General features: G+C 35.2%; 1 protein-coding gene across 8 annotated transcripts in view; it reads left to right on the forward strand.

Annotated features, from left to right (window-relative positions):
• The window catches only part of Ih (hyperpolarization activated cyclic nucleotide gated potassium channel Ih), a 738958-nt gene that overhangs the window by 720038 nt on the left and 4743 nt on the right, over positions 1 to 14177 (forward strand). For 3 of the 8 annotated variants that reach the window (XM_089639037.1, XM_089639038.1, XM_089639045.1), the window contains 6 exons: positions 4429 to 4566; positions 7136 to 7219; positions 8277 to 8381; positions 9452 to 9601; positions 10555 to 10773; positions 12308 to 12572. In XM_089639037.1, coding sequence (XP_089495163.1) covers positions 4429 to 4566; positions 7136 to 7219; positions 8277 to 8381; positions 9452 to 9601; positions 10555 to 10773; positions 12308 to 12572 — 961 coding nt within the window. The remainder of the gene's footprint in view (positions 1 to 4428; positions 4567 to 7135; positions 7220 to 8276; positions 8382 to 9451; positions 9602 to 10554; positions 10774 to 12307; positions 12573 to 14177) is intronic. The other 5 variants (XM_089639039.1, XM_089639040.1, XM_089639042.1 and 2 more) reach the window with 3 other exon arrangements.

Consider the following 14177-nt stretch of genomic DNA (forward strand, 5'->3'; position numbering starts at 1 on the left):
ACCGCCAGAGTAACGACCCAGGTTTGGTGTACAATCTATAATACTACTTATTACTTCAAGTTGTGTTTATTCTCTCTTTATCTCCTGCTTTTAAGTGTTCTTCTCTCTATTCGTTAAATGGAAACATTCCGCTATTACTGTTTCCTCTACACTCTTACTCTACAACTTCTTCACTTTGCTTCCACCAACCAGTAACCAGATACATATGCCTGTACCTTACCACAAGAACAGACTATGTCTAACCCTAACCACTCAACTGTAGGTACTAAATTGTCTTGTTTCTTTCTATGGATGACTTCTATTCAAAACTTCAAGCAATGATTGCAGAATGTTGTTTTCTTTCCGCTCTCACCTTTATTTCTTATTTAATCACTTGATTTCTTGCACTCAATATTGATACGTTTGTTGTTTACGTATTGTGTTCTATCTACGCAAACTTTTCTGCACTTGTTGCAATGTCTGCTTAAATATCTTTTTGATCATTCTTGTTTTCTTAATTCATTATTTACACCTTTCTTATTTGAATGCTTTTTTACGTAATACTTAGTTAGTGGATTTTTACATTTCATCAACATTACTATAAATATTTATTCATCCTTCGAAACTACTTACTTTGTGTATTTACATAAAACCATTAGGAATCATATCAATGTTTATTAATTGTAAAATGTCCACATTTATTATAAGTAGAAATCTGTTAAATGTAGTAGGTAATTAGTCAATGTTTCTATATTCACAACATTTCTAAATTCACTATTTTGTGTGTTTCATTTTTAAATCTCATTGAAATGAAAACTTATTTTAAACGTTAATGGTTTTGCTTTATGCCACATAAATCAATTTCCGTAAAAAAACTACCTACCACATTATATGATTTAAGATTTTCACGGCCAAAAGTATTTTTGTTATTTGTTTTTGGGGTATTATGCCGTGTTGCGCTAACTCCTTCTTTAGCCAACGTTTCGGACAGCATTGCAGTGTCCATCCTGATGATGGACACTGCAATGCTGTCCGAAACGTTGGCTAAAGAAGGAGTTAGCGCAACACGGCATAATACCCCAAAAACAAATAACAAAAATACCTACCACATTTTCTAATAATTTTCAATTTTTATAAACACAATTAATATCGTCTAGTAATTTTTTTCGCTGTGTGAACACAACACTAATGCAACACAAAATATGGATAAATTACAAAAAAATCAAATAGTTTAATTTTAGAGATGTATATTTTTAATGCAATGTTCTATATTTAAATAATAGAAAAATCAGCAAATTTTTTACTTGTGTTCATTACCAATTGCATTCACAAAGCTATAAATAATATATACTAACAACTGATACTTAGGCACTTTCCACTAAATACATATATTATTATTAATTTCAGTATACAATATAATATGGGAAATTTAGTACAAGAAAAATAATGTTATGCCCACCTGTATTGTGTTTAGTTAATGGATAGCAATGGTTTATAAATCCAGCACAGCATGAACAAAAATAGTATTTATTTATTTCTGTTTTATGTGTGTACATTTTTATTTGTACAAGAATGCGAAATTATGTTTAGCATTATTTTTCTGCCTACCACATTACCTACATACAAACATGGTGTCGGAAAAGTTGTAGCAAAGAGAAACATAAGAAAAACATGGGAAAAAAAAGGTTTTCGCCATAGACATATGAATATTAGTAGACCTGCCCTAAGTGATTAAAAGCGTATTATCCCCACTCCCCATACCGGTTCCATTGGAGCCGGCTGGGCTCGCGTATGGCCTCAAGTGAAATTTGAAAACGTGACGTCATCATTCTTGTGCGAACTATGGTCGAGGCATCATCGGTTCATTTTACGAAATAACACGGAAAAATGTTTACTTGTGCAAATTTTTACGATTTTCGCAAATGCAAATGTTTACAATTTTTGCAAATGAAAATATTTACAATTTTTTACGTAAGGGTTATAAACAATGGTTGCAAAAAAATCTTTCTTTAACAATGGTTTAAAACTGGATAAAATATATAAATAATAATAATAATGTCTTGACATACAAAAAAATAAATTAATTATGTTTTAAACATCAAATTTCATAAATTAAAAACGTTGATATCATTGGTATACTCATTTGCTAAACTATTGTAGGCGAGGGCGGTCTTTTTATTTTTCCGGTACAGGCATGACTAAACTACCAATGCTCATGTCCCTGGGGATAATGACTGCGCTTTTAAACAAACTTCCTCAGAGATAGACATGTTTCAGTCAATCCTCAATGAATTCAAGATTAGAAATAAGTAATTTTTAACACGATGATGCATCGCAACTGATTTAATAAATGTATATAACAGATTAACTTACGCGTAGGCATATGATTAATTGTAATTTAAAAACGTTGTGAAATGTTATTTGAATCACTGTTATTCACAAATAAACAAGCGGAAATCTAGTAAATCTATTTTACACAGATAACCTAAATTTTTTTAAAGAAAAAAACTAATTGAGCCTTACTTAACCCGCTAGCGAGCAATTTTTTAAAATCATAAATTTACCTAAACAATTCCAACTTTGGATTCGATTTATTCCAAAACTAAAGCTCAAATCAAAAAATGATAAACTTGTCGATTTCCACTTTATTTTTAATACGCAGAAGAATTCTAAAATAGCACTTGGATTCAACTCAACTTAATTAAAACTAGAAACAACTATTTACTTTGGGGGAGATGGTAAAATATGTAATAAAGTTCCATTTTGTTTCAAAGTTAAGTTTGAAGGTTAGAAAATAAGCATAAATTATTAAAATAACCCAAAACCAACCTAAAAATTTACTTACTTAAACCCCCCACTTACATAGTGGTCTCAATTAGATATTTAAGTTAAAATCGACTGTTGTTTTTTTAAATAGCCTTTGCATGCAGCGGAATTTGACACGTTTACCGAATAATTATCCATATTTTACCAACAATATATCATATTTTACCATAAAATATTATAACCACTGTTTTTCCAAAGAAAATAAAACAAATACACTGTTTTATAATCTTGACATCAGCCTTCAACTGTCTCATAGCTGGATTTAAAAATACAAGGAACTAGAATACCTTTTTTTTCTTTCAAACGAAAAACATCGTACCATTCTTAATAATGTACCTAGGCGTCTCCTGTTTCTCACATTTATTACAACTTTTCGTTCACTATGAAAACTTATTACCCACTTGATAGGTATAAAGCCCGTGAATCTTTCAAGAATTGAAAATATTATTGTACATAATTTAAAAAAAAAAATGAAATCAAAATAAACAATGATGCTTGTGACAGACCACACTATAAGCGTGCTATATTCTCGATGCTGAAATAGGCCACGATGCGTATAGTGTAATGTGTCTCCACCCTTAATTTGACTTATACAATATTCTTTTACTTCTTTAGTTCACCGAAAGTTTACTAATATTAGAAATAAATTAAATATGTTTACCTACACAATATCAATTAATTCATTTGGAAAAAATATATTTAATCAACTAAATAGTAAAAACACTTAATTTAACAATAACTATATTGCTTAAAATCTTATCTTGTTTTTATAAATGATAGGCAGTTAATTACTTATAATAGCACTGCACGAAAATGTTTCACAAAGAACATGACTTCTTTGAATTATTGATTAAAACAAACAATATTTTTAGCAACTAAGTACCAGGAAAATTTTATAGAAACCGATGGATTTTACTAAACCTAACCTTACCCTACATAGTCTTTATGTTAATCCTAAACTGACTTGACTTAACCCAAGCCAACCTTGTGTTAATCCTAACCTTACTTGACCCAACCATTAACCTAACTTTGTGTTAATCCTATCTAACCTAACCTAACTGAACCTTTCCCAACCTGTCAGTACTGAAAAGTGCGGCAGACCGCAAATTACAGTTGAAACTAATATTATTTTTTTGTCTGTTCTTTCTGAAACAAGTGTACATTTTTATTCCGAATGCTCAGATCTTAATTCGGTTGTTGTGTTATGGTGTGGAAAGTGATTGGTACATGAACAGTAGATACACAACCTTAAAAATAGCAATCATTCTATTGTGTGTTAACAATAAGATGAAGGCTTCGTCATTGGTACAAAACAATGTTACATTAACCTTTTAGGTGCAATTGAATCAACAATAAATCAGCAGTCTTATCCACCATTGATTGACTATCGATAATACTCCATGGCGAAAAGGTTATGTTTAGTTTTAGCTTAGGTTAAGTTATCTCTTGTTCAAGTATCGATGAATTTCCACACCATAGTGTACCTTTGCTGGTACCACGCAACAGCTTCACTGTAATTTGATAACAACAAATGCAACCACTATTTATGGAGGCTTGTTGTTGACCACTTGCACTGCAACTATCCATCTGGCGCTTTCCTAATGTTTGCATTGTCCGGTGCAGGATTTCAGTGAGAGCTTCCAGATTCTTCACGCTGGCCGAGCCCTCCGAATCCTCCGGCTGGCAAAACTGCTGTCACTCGTTCGACTGCTCCGCCTTTCTAGACTCGTCCGATATGTCTCGCAATGGGAGGAAGTATATGTAAGCAAAGCCCACTTATCTTTAATCAATTCTACCTGAATGTTTATAATGTATTAGATCCCGCACTTACAACAGTGTCACAGAACTTCAGTTGGAATCCTTCACTATACCACAGCAAGCTTGGAAAAGGCATGAACCCAGATGTAGGTATTACATTTCTTGTGGATGCAGCACTTGAGGTAGTTAGAAAAACTACCCTGATCCAAAAAAAAGCCATGATCTCGCAAAGATATTATGAAAATGTTAATTTCATAAAAATTCCCCCCCCCCCCCACCAAACAAATATTCACTCGAGATACAAATTTCATTTAAAACCCCCACTTCATTGTGAAGAAATGAATTAAAAACAAGCGGACCTAAATACAGAGTCTAATAGTATTCAACTCAATCGCAATTCCGATGCAACATTTATTGTTATTATCTTCCACCCAAAATGAGAAGCACACCTTCACCTCCTGTATACCCAGCACGGTTGATCGATAAATGTTATATCGATAATGCCGATAACATTTCATCGTTCCCAGGCATGACTGTAGATGGCCAAAGAACAAACTACACTTCACAAAGACTAAGTGATTTTAATTTACTCGACGTGAACTGTTGTTCGTGCATGTTACCGACATTATCGATAAAACCTTTATTGATCCACCGTGCTAGATTACCTGCTGAACTACTGTATTATGTACTTGTTTGTTTATTGTGCAATGCATTTTATTTTATTCCCATGTCTGTATATTCTCTAATATTTTTGTTTTAGCTTTGACCTTCACACAAAAGTGGCATGTTATCATTTATTTGAAAATATAATATTATACTTTCTTAGTTTTTCAAAAAAAAAATTAATTTGGATTATTCATAGATTCTATACACATGTCTATGATAATTTATAACTCGAAAGTGTTTAACATGCCACAAACGATTTTCCTCATGAGCAAAGGTTTATTTCGATCCCTGGAAAATGCCACAATGAACTTTATGATTTTGTTATAATTATTATTTTACAGAAACGCTCACAAGCTCAAAAGCTTTTTGTAGCCCAGAGCTTTTCAGTCTACATATATCTTTATATTGAAGCTATGTCTCAATGCATGATACAACACATTATCAAATCTAACATGCTATGTTTACGCTGTTTCACTCACATTTGCATCTACCGGGGCTCATTCCTAAATATTAATGCATTATCGGAATGAAAACGTATCACATAAAACCCACATCTACCTACTTGCCAACCTGAATATTAACCTTAACTACATGAAAAGCAAAAGCTTTTTCATATTTTGATTCTGAACAACCACAATATGGTTTCAATACAAGTTTCAACCTAATACTACTACATTTATTATTTTGTGACAAACTGAATCTGTTTTTAAAACTTTCTCCTGTTTAAGAAATTTACTTTTAGGTGCTATCTAGTGTCTTCCAATAAAAGGTAGTCTATCAGCATGAATTTCGGAATGAAAAATTCTTCATCATTTAAAATATTTAACCATGAAAATTCAATCATTTTTCCCACGAAACTCCTGGATCATTCTCGATAATTTCTTTGTTAAGAATATCAGAACGTCATTACAGAACGTATTATACTATGTAATAATATACTACTGTTTCACAGAAAACTAGTTATTGTGACTAACAACAGGACACACTGACAAAAAAATTGTCACACAATAATCACAGACAATTTCTAGAAATAGAAGACTGCATGTTTCATAGAGAGCTTCCAAGTTTACATTCCAAACTTTACATATTTATTTGCTCACATTCACATTTGCTTTTTTGAAAAGAAGTATACATACACGCACAACATACATAATAAATATTAATACATTATGCCTTCAATAAAGACTTTCTAAAACTCACTCCGTATTGTTCTGTTGACTGTTCATTTCACTCAAATCTTTTTAAACTATCCCTTCTGGCTATTAATAGATTCATATATAACTTGTACATTTTCCTGTTTATATGGACCAAATTTCTTACTAATTTTATAGGAGCACATAGAAATGCACATTAACAATAGTAAACAGTGTGGATGTAAGGAAGAATGAAAACACGAGTAGGTAGGTATCAGAGAAGAACCCAATGCATATTTAATCTGACATAATTATCACCTTGTGTTTAGTACACCCAACCGACTACGAACCTAAATGTCTCGCAACCACTCGAGAGCACATTATTGATTGCTGATTGCTGGACAACTTACAGCACATCAATTTCGCCATTATTATTTCCAAAACCCATCTAAATAAGCAGTTAACCCCCAGCTGTTTTCATACCAACAAATGTTGTACAAAATCCAGGCGCAAATGTCCATCTTGCTGTGAACCATGTCCGGTAGTCTTCTTGTCCCTCGGCTCGAACCATTCCATAAAATATAATCTGCGTGCGGTATTCGCGTGAGTAATGAGACGGATAAGACGATGGAGCATCAGGCCACTGTGAGGAACAGTGGACTGGTGCCACACCGGCGCCGCGTGAGCGGTCAGGCAACAGTGACAGTGAATAGTGTGCGCGGAGGTGGTTGTGAACCAAGAGGTACAGTTTGGTAACGGTGGTGTGTCTGCAGATCAGCCCACTGTACCAGCCTCAGCGCACGGACCACCGCCCCGACGGCACGGCCGGCTCCCAGGACCGAGACTGGCTCTCGCAGGTGCCAACTAAACCATATTCTCTTGTCTTCTATTCGTGGTGGCGTGTATTTGGATTGGATCACTCGATGTCGTGTAGCTTGTAGCCTCCAATAAGTCAAGATGGCAGTAATCCCGTCATAGAAAGTAGATGTACAATACACCCCGATCCCCGTAAGTCAAGTAACGTAGCGTCCGCCATTGCTGTACAGACTTACCTCTAACATCGCATCATGTTCCACTGCCTGTGTTTGGTTTCGACTATTGTTGATCTTGGTGTTGTGTTAGAAACTAACGATAGATTTGTAATGACGTTTTGAAGCTGCGGACACTTAGTTTTTACTTTTTCGATCTTGGAATGATTTGATTAGATAATATGGTTCTCTGGTTGGGAAAGTATTTGATGTTGGTATTAATCTGGGCATGTAATATTTATACATAACATTGTAACACTACTTTCGAATTCAATCATAAATATAATAATATATATTCATCACATTCACAAACATTATCATGCAAAATGTAAATTGTTGTAAACGCAAAGTTTAGGCAACATGCGAATTACTTCTCGATGAATTAATTTGTTTATTTGCCTGCCAATGCGTTTTGTAACCTCATAATATTGATACTTAACTAGTTTTCATATTTAATTGCAATTTAGGAATTGCATTTTAGAGAAAATAACGGTTACTCGATGAATTACCTCCCGAGGGGGCGGGAGGTTTGTTTGTTGTTGGTTTCCGAAGCCGAGGTTTACCATCATTAAAGGCATGACATGTTCCATCCTGGTATCATAGTACTGTATGTGTTTGGTGGTAACTTGACTCTAGCATCTAGCACCTTGGTGTTTGTGAGGCCTCTTCTTGTATGAGAGTGTGCTGTGCCCTCCACTCCTAGGACTTGCTGGACCCCTTGCTGGATGCAGATCCTGTCTCTTCTCTATCTAATCTCTGCTATCTTTCCTCTATATACCCACACCGTGGCATGAAGCCCTCTCTGTACCTCCACCTCTCCATCCGGGAATCACTTTATCGTGCTTTGCTCTTTTCTACTATCTTGTGTTTCTCGCTTGTTTTCTAGATCTTGCAGAATCTCCAAAAAAAGCGCACAGAAAGGAGGGGGCGACTCAGCTCCGATCAGTCGAGCAAAAAGAAGGGATACACCAAAAGCAATCTGATTTTCAAGGTAACCTGGCGCAGCGGGCAGCGGGCAGCATGGGCCCGCAGCATGAGCCAAGCTTGGTGCCTCGGCTTGTCGCTAGGTGCGGCACTAGGGCTGCTCCGTGCCGGCCAGTCGCCGTCTAGTCGCTTGACGCTTCCGCTTCACGCTTCTCGCTTCTTCTTTCCTTTCCCCTACGCCGCTGCATGCAAATACACGCCACAACACATCGGCCACCTCACGCCAACGCCAACACTCATCATCGCCAGTCGACGCTCTAATAACTACCCACCTTTCAGCAAATCCAGTTTGAACGGACAATTGAATAGCGCTGCCATCATTATAATAACATATACGACTGACACTTTATTCTGTTTGAATTTTTACAATTCTTACGGGCATGCTATTTTATTCATTGTAAAAATACTTTAGTTCAATCGAATGGCTTTAAGATACATAATCATCAATTTATTTTAAACTTTTCACAGTAAATTATTATGATTCGCATTTTTTTTATTCGCATACTCAAATTTATTTTGGCCTTCAAGGAGGACTACTGAATATGGATTCTGGGTAACTTGGCCGCTTCATAGTGAGGACTACAGGAGCTTCCCTTCGGAGACTGTACGGCTGTTTATTGAAGGGATTAGGGGGCGCCAAACTACATATTCAATAACCCTTCTTGGTGCAGTAGAACCGCGCCGTGTATTCCTGCTAATTCAATACAAACTCTTTGTTACTCTAGTTGTAGACTGTGACGTCTAATAATCATTGTTTTAGAAACAAATTAAATTAACAGCTTAATTTACAATGTCATTAACATGCCATGTTTTTTTAGAGCCGACGAAAAAAAACAATTAAGACTTAGGCAAATAGTTAATTCATATTGACCGAGTGTCGTGGAGCATGTAAAGCTATTACTAATCCATTAACTCCTTGGGACTATCGCTTCAACTTTTTTTCCTCCGAGGGACGACATAGAGCTTCTGTTCCTGAACTGCTCCACACTGAGAAGACCTACAGAGCTGAAAATCATAATATAAATATGTTAACCATCCAAAGGACTTTCTACTTACCCTTGTTCTTGGTTTGTCCAGTTCCTCAACATGGCGTCGGTGTTCATGCGGATATTTAACCTGATCTGTATGATGTTGCTGATCGGTCACTGGTCGGGATGTCTGCAGTTCCTGGTTCCCATGCTGCAAGGGTTCCCCTCCAACTCCTGGGTTGCCATCAACGAATTACAGGTACCATTGTTTAACTAGATATGTGTTGTTTGAAATACTAATTAAATTACCCATTCTTTCTCGGTTCCGATACATATTAGTAGTACCTAGTTATTTTCGTTTTTTCTTTATTATTATCAATCACACCTACTTTTCTTTGTAATGCTTTCTCTGTAGATAAATTTGAGAGTTATAATACTGTTACATTGGAGTAATTTATCAGCTTCCGTTTAAATATGCGATTGTGTTAAATGTAAAGATTTATAGAAGAATAACTTAATTTTTTTTTTCATAGGAAGCAATTACTTTGTGGTTAGACATTATATTATAAAATAAAGCACAAACACTTTGTATTTAACCACGAATTTATTATTTCATATATCGACCGGTTTCACTTCGACCAAGCTTCTTCAGGATATAGTAATAACTTATCCTGAAGTTATTACTATATCCTGAAGAAGCTTGGTCGAAGTGAAACCGGTCGATATATGAAATAATAAATTCGTGGTTAAATACAAAGTGTTTGTGTTTTATTTTATAATAACTTTATTGCTTATCATGATTTATTTCTAGGCTAAAATGTCACGCTGCGCTTCCTCCGTCTTTAGCCAAAGATTCAGACATCGTTACAGTGTCCATCGACGGGACACCGTTATGCTGTCGAAACTTTGGCCAAAGAAGGAGAAAGCCCAACGTGCCAATAATACCCCAAAAATGTATCGCTGTAATTCTTTTAGTTTCCCTGTAAATTTCAAATCTCATGGAACTATATTATTTTTAAAAAACTTTGATGAATAAATTCCAGAAATGGTAAAAAGCAGTTTCCCCAAATTGGTATCCTTAAGGATATACTGGCAAACAAGAGGTTAAGAGAATTCCGTATTGGTTTCATTCTTTAATAGAAAGGATGCATCGAAATCACCTTTTTAAATATGATATCAGTCATTTTTTACATGAAATATGTTGTGTTGCAGGAGGCATTCTGGCTAGAGCAATACTCGTGGGCCCTGTTCAAGGCCATGTCACACATGCTGTGTATCGGGTACGGCCGCTTCCCGCCGCAGTCCCTGACGGACATGTGGCTCACCATGCTGTCCATGATATCCGGCGCCACGTGCTATGCGCTCTTCCTGGGTCACGCCACCAACCTCATCCAGAGTTTGGACTCGTCGCGCAGACAGTACCGAGAAAAGGTACACATCTCATTGTTGCTACGTTTATAGATTTATATTTTTCCACTTCAACATTGTGATTAACTCTTAGCTTGATACTAAAATGTACTGTACGATGATAAATATGATCCATGAGGTTTCACAAAAAAGTTTTGTAAAGTTGAAATTCTTTCAATAGTTTTGTTGGACCATTGTTAACTCGTGGTACAATCACAAACTGTTGACAGAAATATTTTATTTTTGTCAAGTCGTTTATTGAAAAATTAAACAACAGCTTAAAAAGTTAAATATCTTATCCTAATAACAAAATTACTCATCCAGTTGATAAAATTTTTCCTTAAATTAAGTAGTATATTTTACAAGGGAAAACATTCTTTTAATTCTCGTTGCGATGGGTTAGATTTTGTCACTGACATTATTGTTATCAATCAAAAACTTTGTGTGAATACTTTTTAAGATTGGAAACAATCTCAGATACTTGATAATATATTATCATTTTATTCAAAAATTATTTTTCACAAAAACGGCGCTGTCTAAATTAGCCAAGTATTATTATGATCTGTTCAGACTGTAGATTGTTGATTAGAACGTAGGCAGTGCAGATCACAAAATTAAATTATCTAAGTGTGATATACGAAACTACAATGTTATGCAGGGACGGCCCTGCAATTATACCTGCCTTACAAAATCCAGTCTTTTCTAATTCTTTCACAAAAACCACTAAAAAGCATTAGTAAATTGGAGGTTTGATAGTCTGGTTTATATGTATTCGGTTAAGTACGTATTTAGAAAGTTTCTGGACATTTGAGCGATTTTTGGCTTATTATGCCAAGTTTTTGCTATCACTTGTCATAATTCCATATAAATATTTTAAGGAATGTTTATAATCAAATAATACATATATACTCTTATTTTTGCTATCTTTCTTAAATGAAAACAGACCTTTTCACTAAGCATAACTTATTTAATTCACATTTTAAAACTTGTTGTGAAATTAGATAAGAATGCTGACTGCTTGTTAAATAACTAGCTGACATCTACCCGGCATTTCTGGGGGCTATCCTCAGAAGAGAGACATACCATCGTGGACTTTTTAAGATATACAATCCCGTAGTACATTATTTTGATGTATCTCATAAGGTTTAGCCAGCGTTAACAATGTAGTGCCCGAAAACATATTTTTACGACTTGATTATAAAACATCAACTTTTCTCTACTTTCTATAAATATAATATGCATGTATTATACGTAAACCTTCCGGAAGAAATTCTCAAAATTATAATGAAAATCCGTTGCATAGTTTAGAAGAACTAAGCGCACAAACAAACAGACGCTAATAGCGACTTTATTTTATATTATTTCGAGATAGTAATAAAATAATATCTAATGTCGAAAAGGAAGTAATTCGGTATCAGTGTGAGAGTAACACCTCACATATCAGAACATAATATTATAGTATTCGAATGCCCATATGTATTGCAATCTTTCCTATAACGATTTAATAAATACAAATCACCGTGGCCTTTGGTAACATAAAAATTATTTGTATTTCCAGGTGAAACAAGTAGAAGAATACATGGCGTACAGAAAGCTGCCTCGAGAAATGAGGCAACGCATTACGGAATACTTTGAGCACAGATACCAAGGGAAATTCTTCGATGAGGAGCTCATCCTTGGGGAGCTGAGTGAGAAACTCAGGGAAGACGTCATAAACTACAACTGCAGATCTCTGGTGGCGTCAGTTCCGTTCTTTGCCAATGCCGATTCCAACTTTGTGTCGGATGTCGTCACGAAACTTAGATACGAGGTGTTCCAACCAGGTAAAGTACCTACTGTTCAAGGCTTTAACCCTAGATAACTACATAAACTGTTTTCATTGTTTCATTGTAACTACACTTTCGTCGAGTGGACTACGCAATAAAACACTAGAAATAAATCAAAAATATTTAATTAAGATAGGAACTTGTTACATGGCACAAAAGTAAGGTTTATAATTAACAAATTAAGTACAAATTAATATCAAAATATCAGTCTACACAGTGACCACACATGTCAACATGATGTAGACCACAAATAGCCTTTCTACATCTGGTGCAACGGTGTTTGGTCATCCTCCGGGCCTTGGATGGACACAGGTAGCAAATTCTACGCATGTTTGACGTAGATGGAACCGGAGTTTCTATTGTAGAAGATTCGCCAAGAATATCCTCAATCATGACCCTTATATGTAATGTAACTAAACTTTCATCCAGCGGACGACGAGATGGTCATAGGGCAAGTCCTATGCGTGTGGCAGCAATCGCGTCACGTACTGCACTGTTTACTCAAATTAGGAAGGTAATGAAAGAGTCAAAGTCGGGGAGCGGAGGGAGTAGGTGATTTCGAATTTCGCCGAGTAGCGCGTCGTCGCCTCGGCGAGCGATTAGTTATTTATTATTTACAATTATCAAGGGTTAATGTTCCGGAGACGGTCAATTGTGTATTAATTCTGCATAATTAGTCGGTAATAAGTCGGCAGACTTTCAGGTAAAAAGAGCCAGAAGTTGTCAAGGAAACAAGATAACAAATGTATCAGACAGCCATATAATGTGAGTGGGTTCTGTGATAAATCAACTCAGAAAAAATAAGTATAAATGGTTCCTCAGACAAATAACTTTTAAATTATCATTATGCGTGGATGAGGTCTGTATAAAATAAAGAGCTAGAATATCTGAAAAATCTAGCTCTGGCAACACTGATACCGTTTGAGATAATGTTCAGTCGGCTGCCATTTCATAAGCTGATTGAGTGGAGGTGAAATTAGAGTTGATATCTGAAGAGCCGCCATAAATATATATATATGTGGCTACATATCCTTGACAAATTGGCTCTTCTCACTTGAAAGTCTGCCGACCTGCAGAACACGCATTCCTATCTAGTAAAAATTAATTATCTTGCCGTCAAAAGGGCAACATACAATTTATGAAATCGTAAATGACCCTAATAATATATTTGGACACATCCATTAGTGTGCAACTATTGATTGATACTTGTTTTCACATATTCAGCTCATTTTTTGCGCCATTGACAATTTATAATGACCTTCTTTGGGGTGTTTTTAAATCACTTAACCCATTTTCAACATCGAAAGACTTAATAAAATTTTTGAAGTTTACGAGAGAAAAAAAAATCACCGGTGCTCCTAATATATAGCCATTTTGAAAGGTCTATCAGCCTTAGCAATCAAAATCACAATGCTCGTACTGACAGTGCCCATACGTGATAGGAATAAATCATCCTTGAATATATTTTTGAAATGGAACGGGAATTGAATCTGAATTGTCCCGGTTCCCGGTGTGATTTGTCAAAGACCACAATTTCATTGTTATTAAGAAGAACTCCCTTGAATTGATCGTAATATAAATAACTGTATTGTAAATATAACA

The sequence above is a fragment of the Hesperophylax consimilis genome, chromosome 13, assembly GCF_061612785.1.
Source record: "Hesperophylax consimilis isolate HC1 chromosome 13, BYU_Hcon_1.0, whole genome shotgun sequence".
Classification (NCBI taxonomy): domain Eukaryota; kingdom Metazoa; phylum Arthropoda; class Insecta; order Trichoptera; family Limnephilidae; genus Hesperophylax; species Hesperophylax consimilis.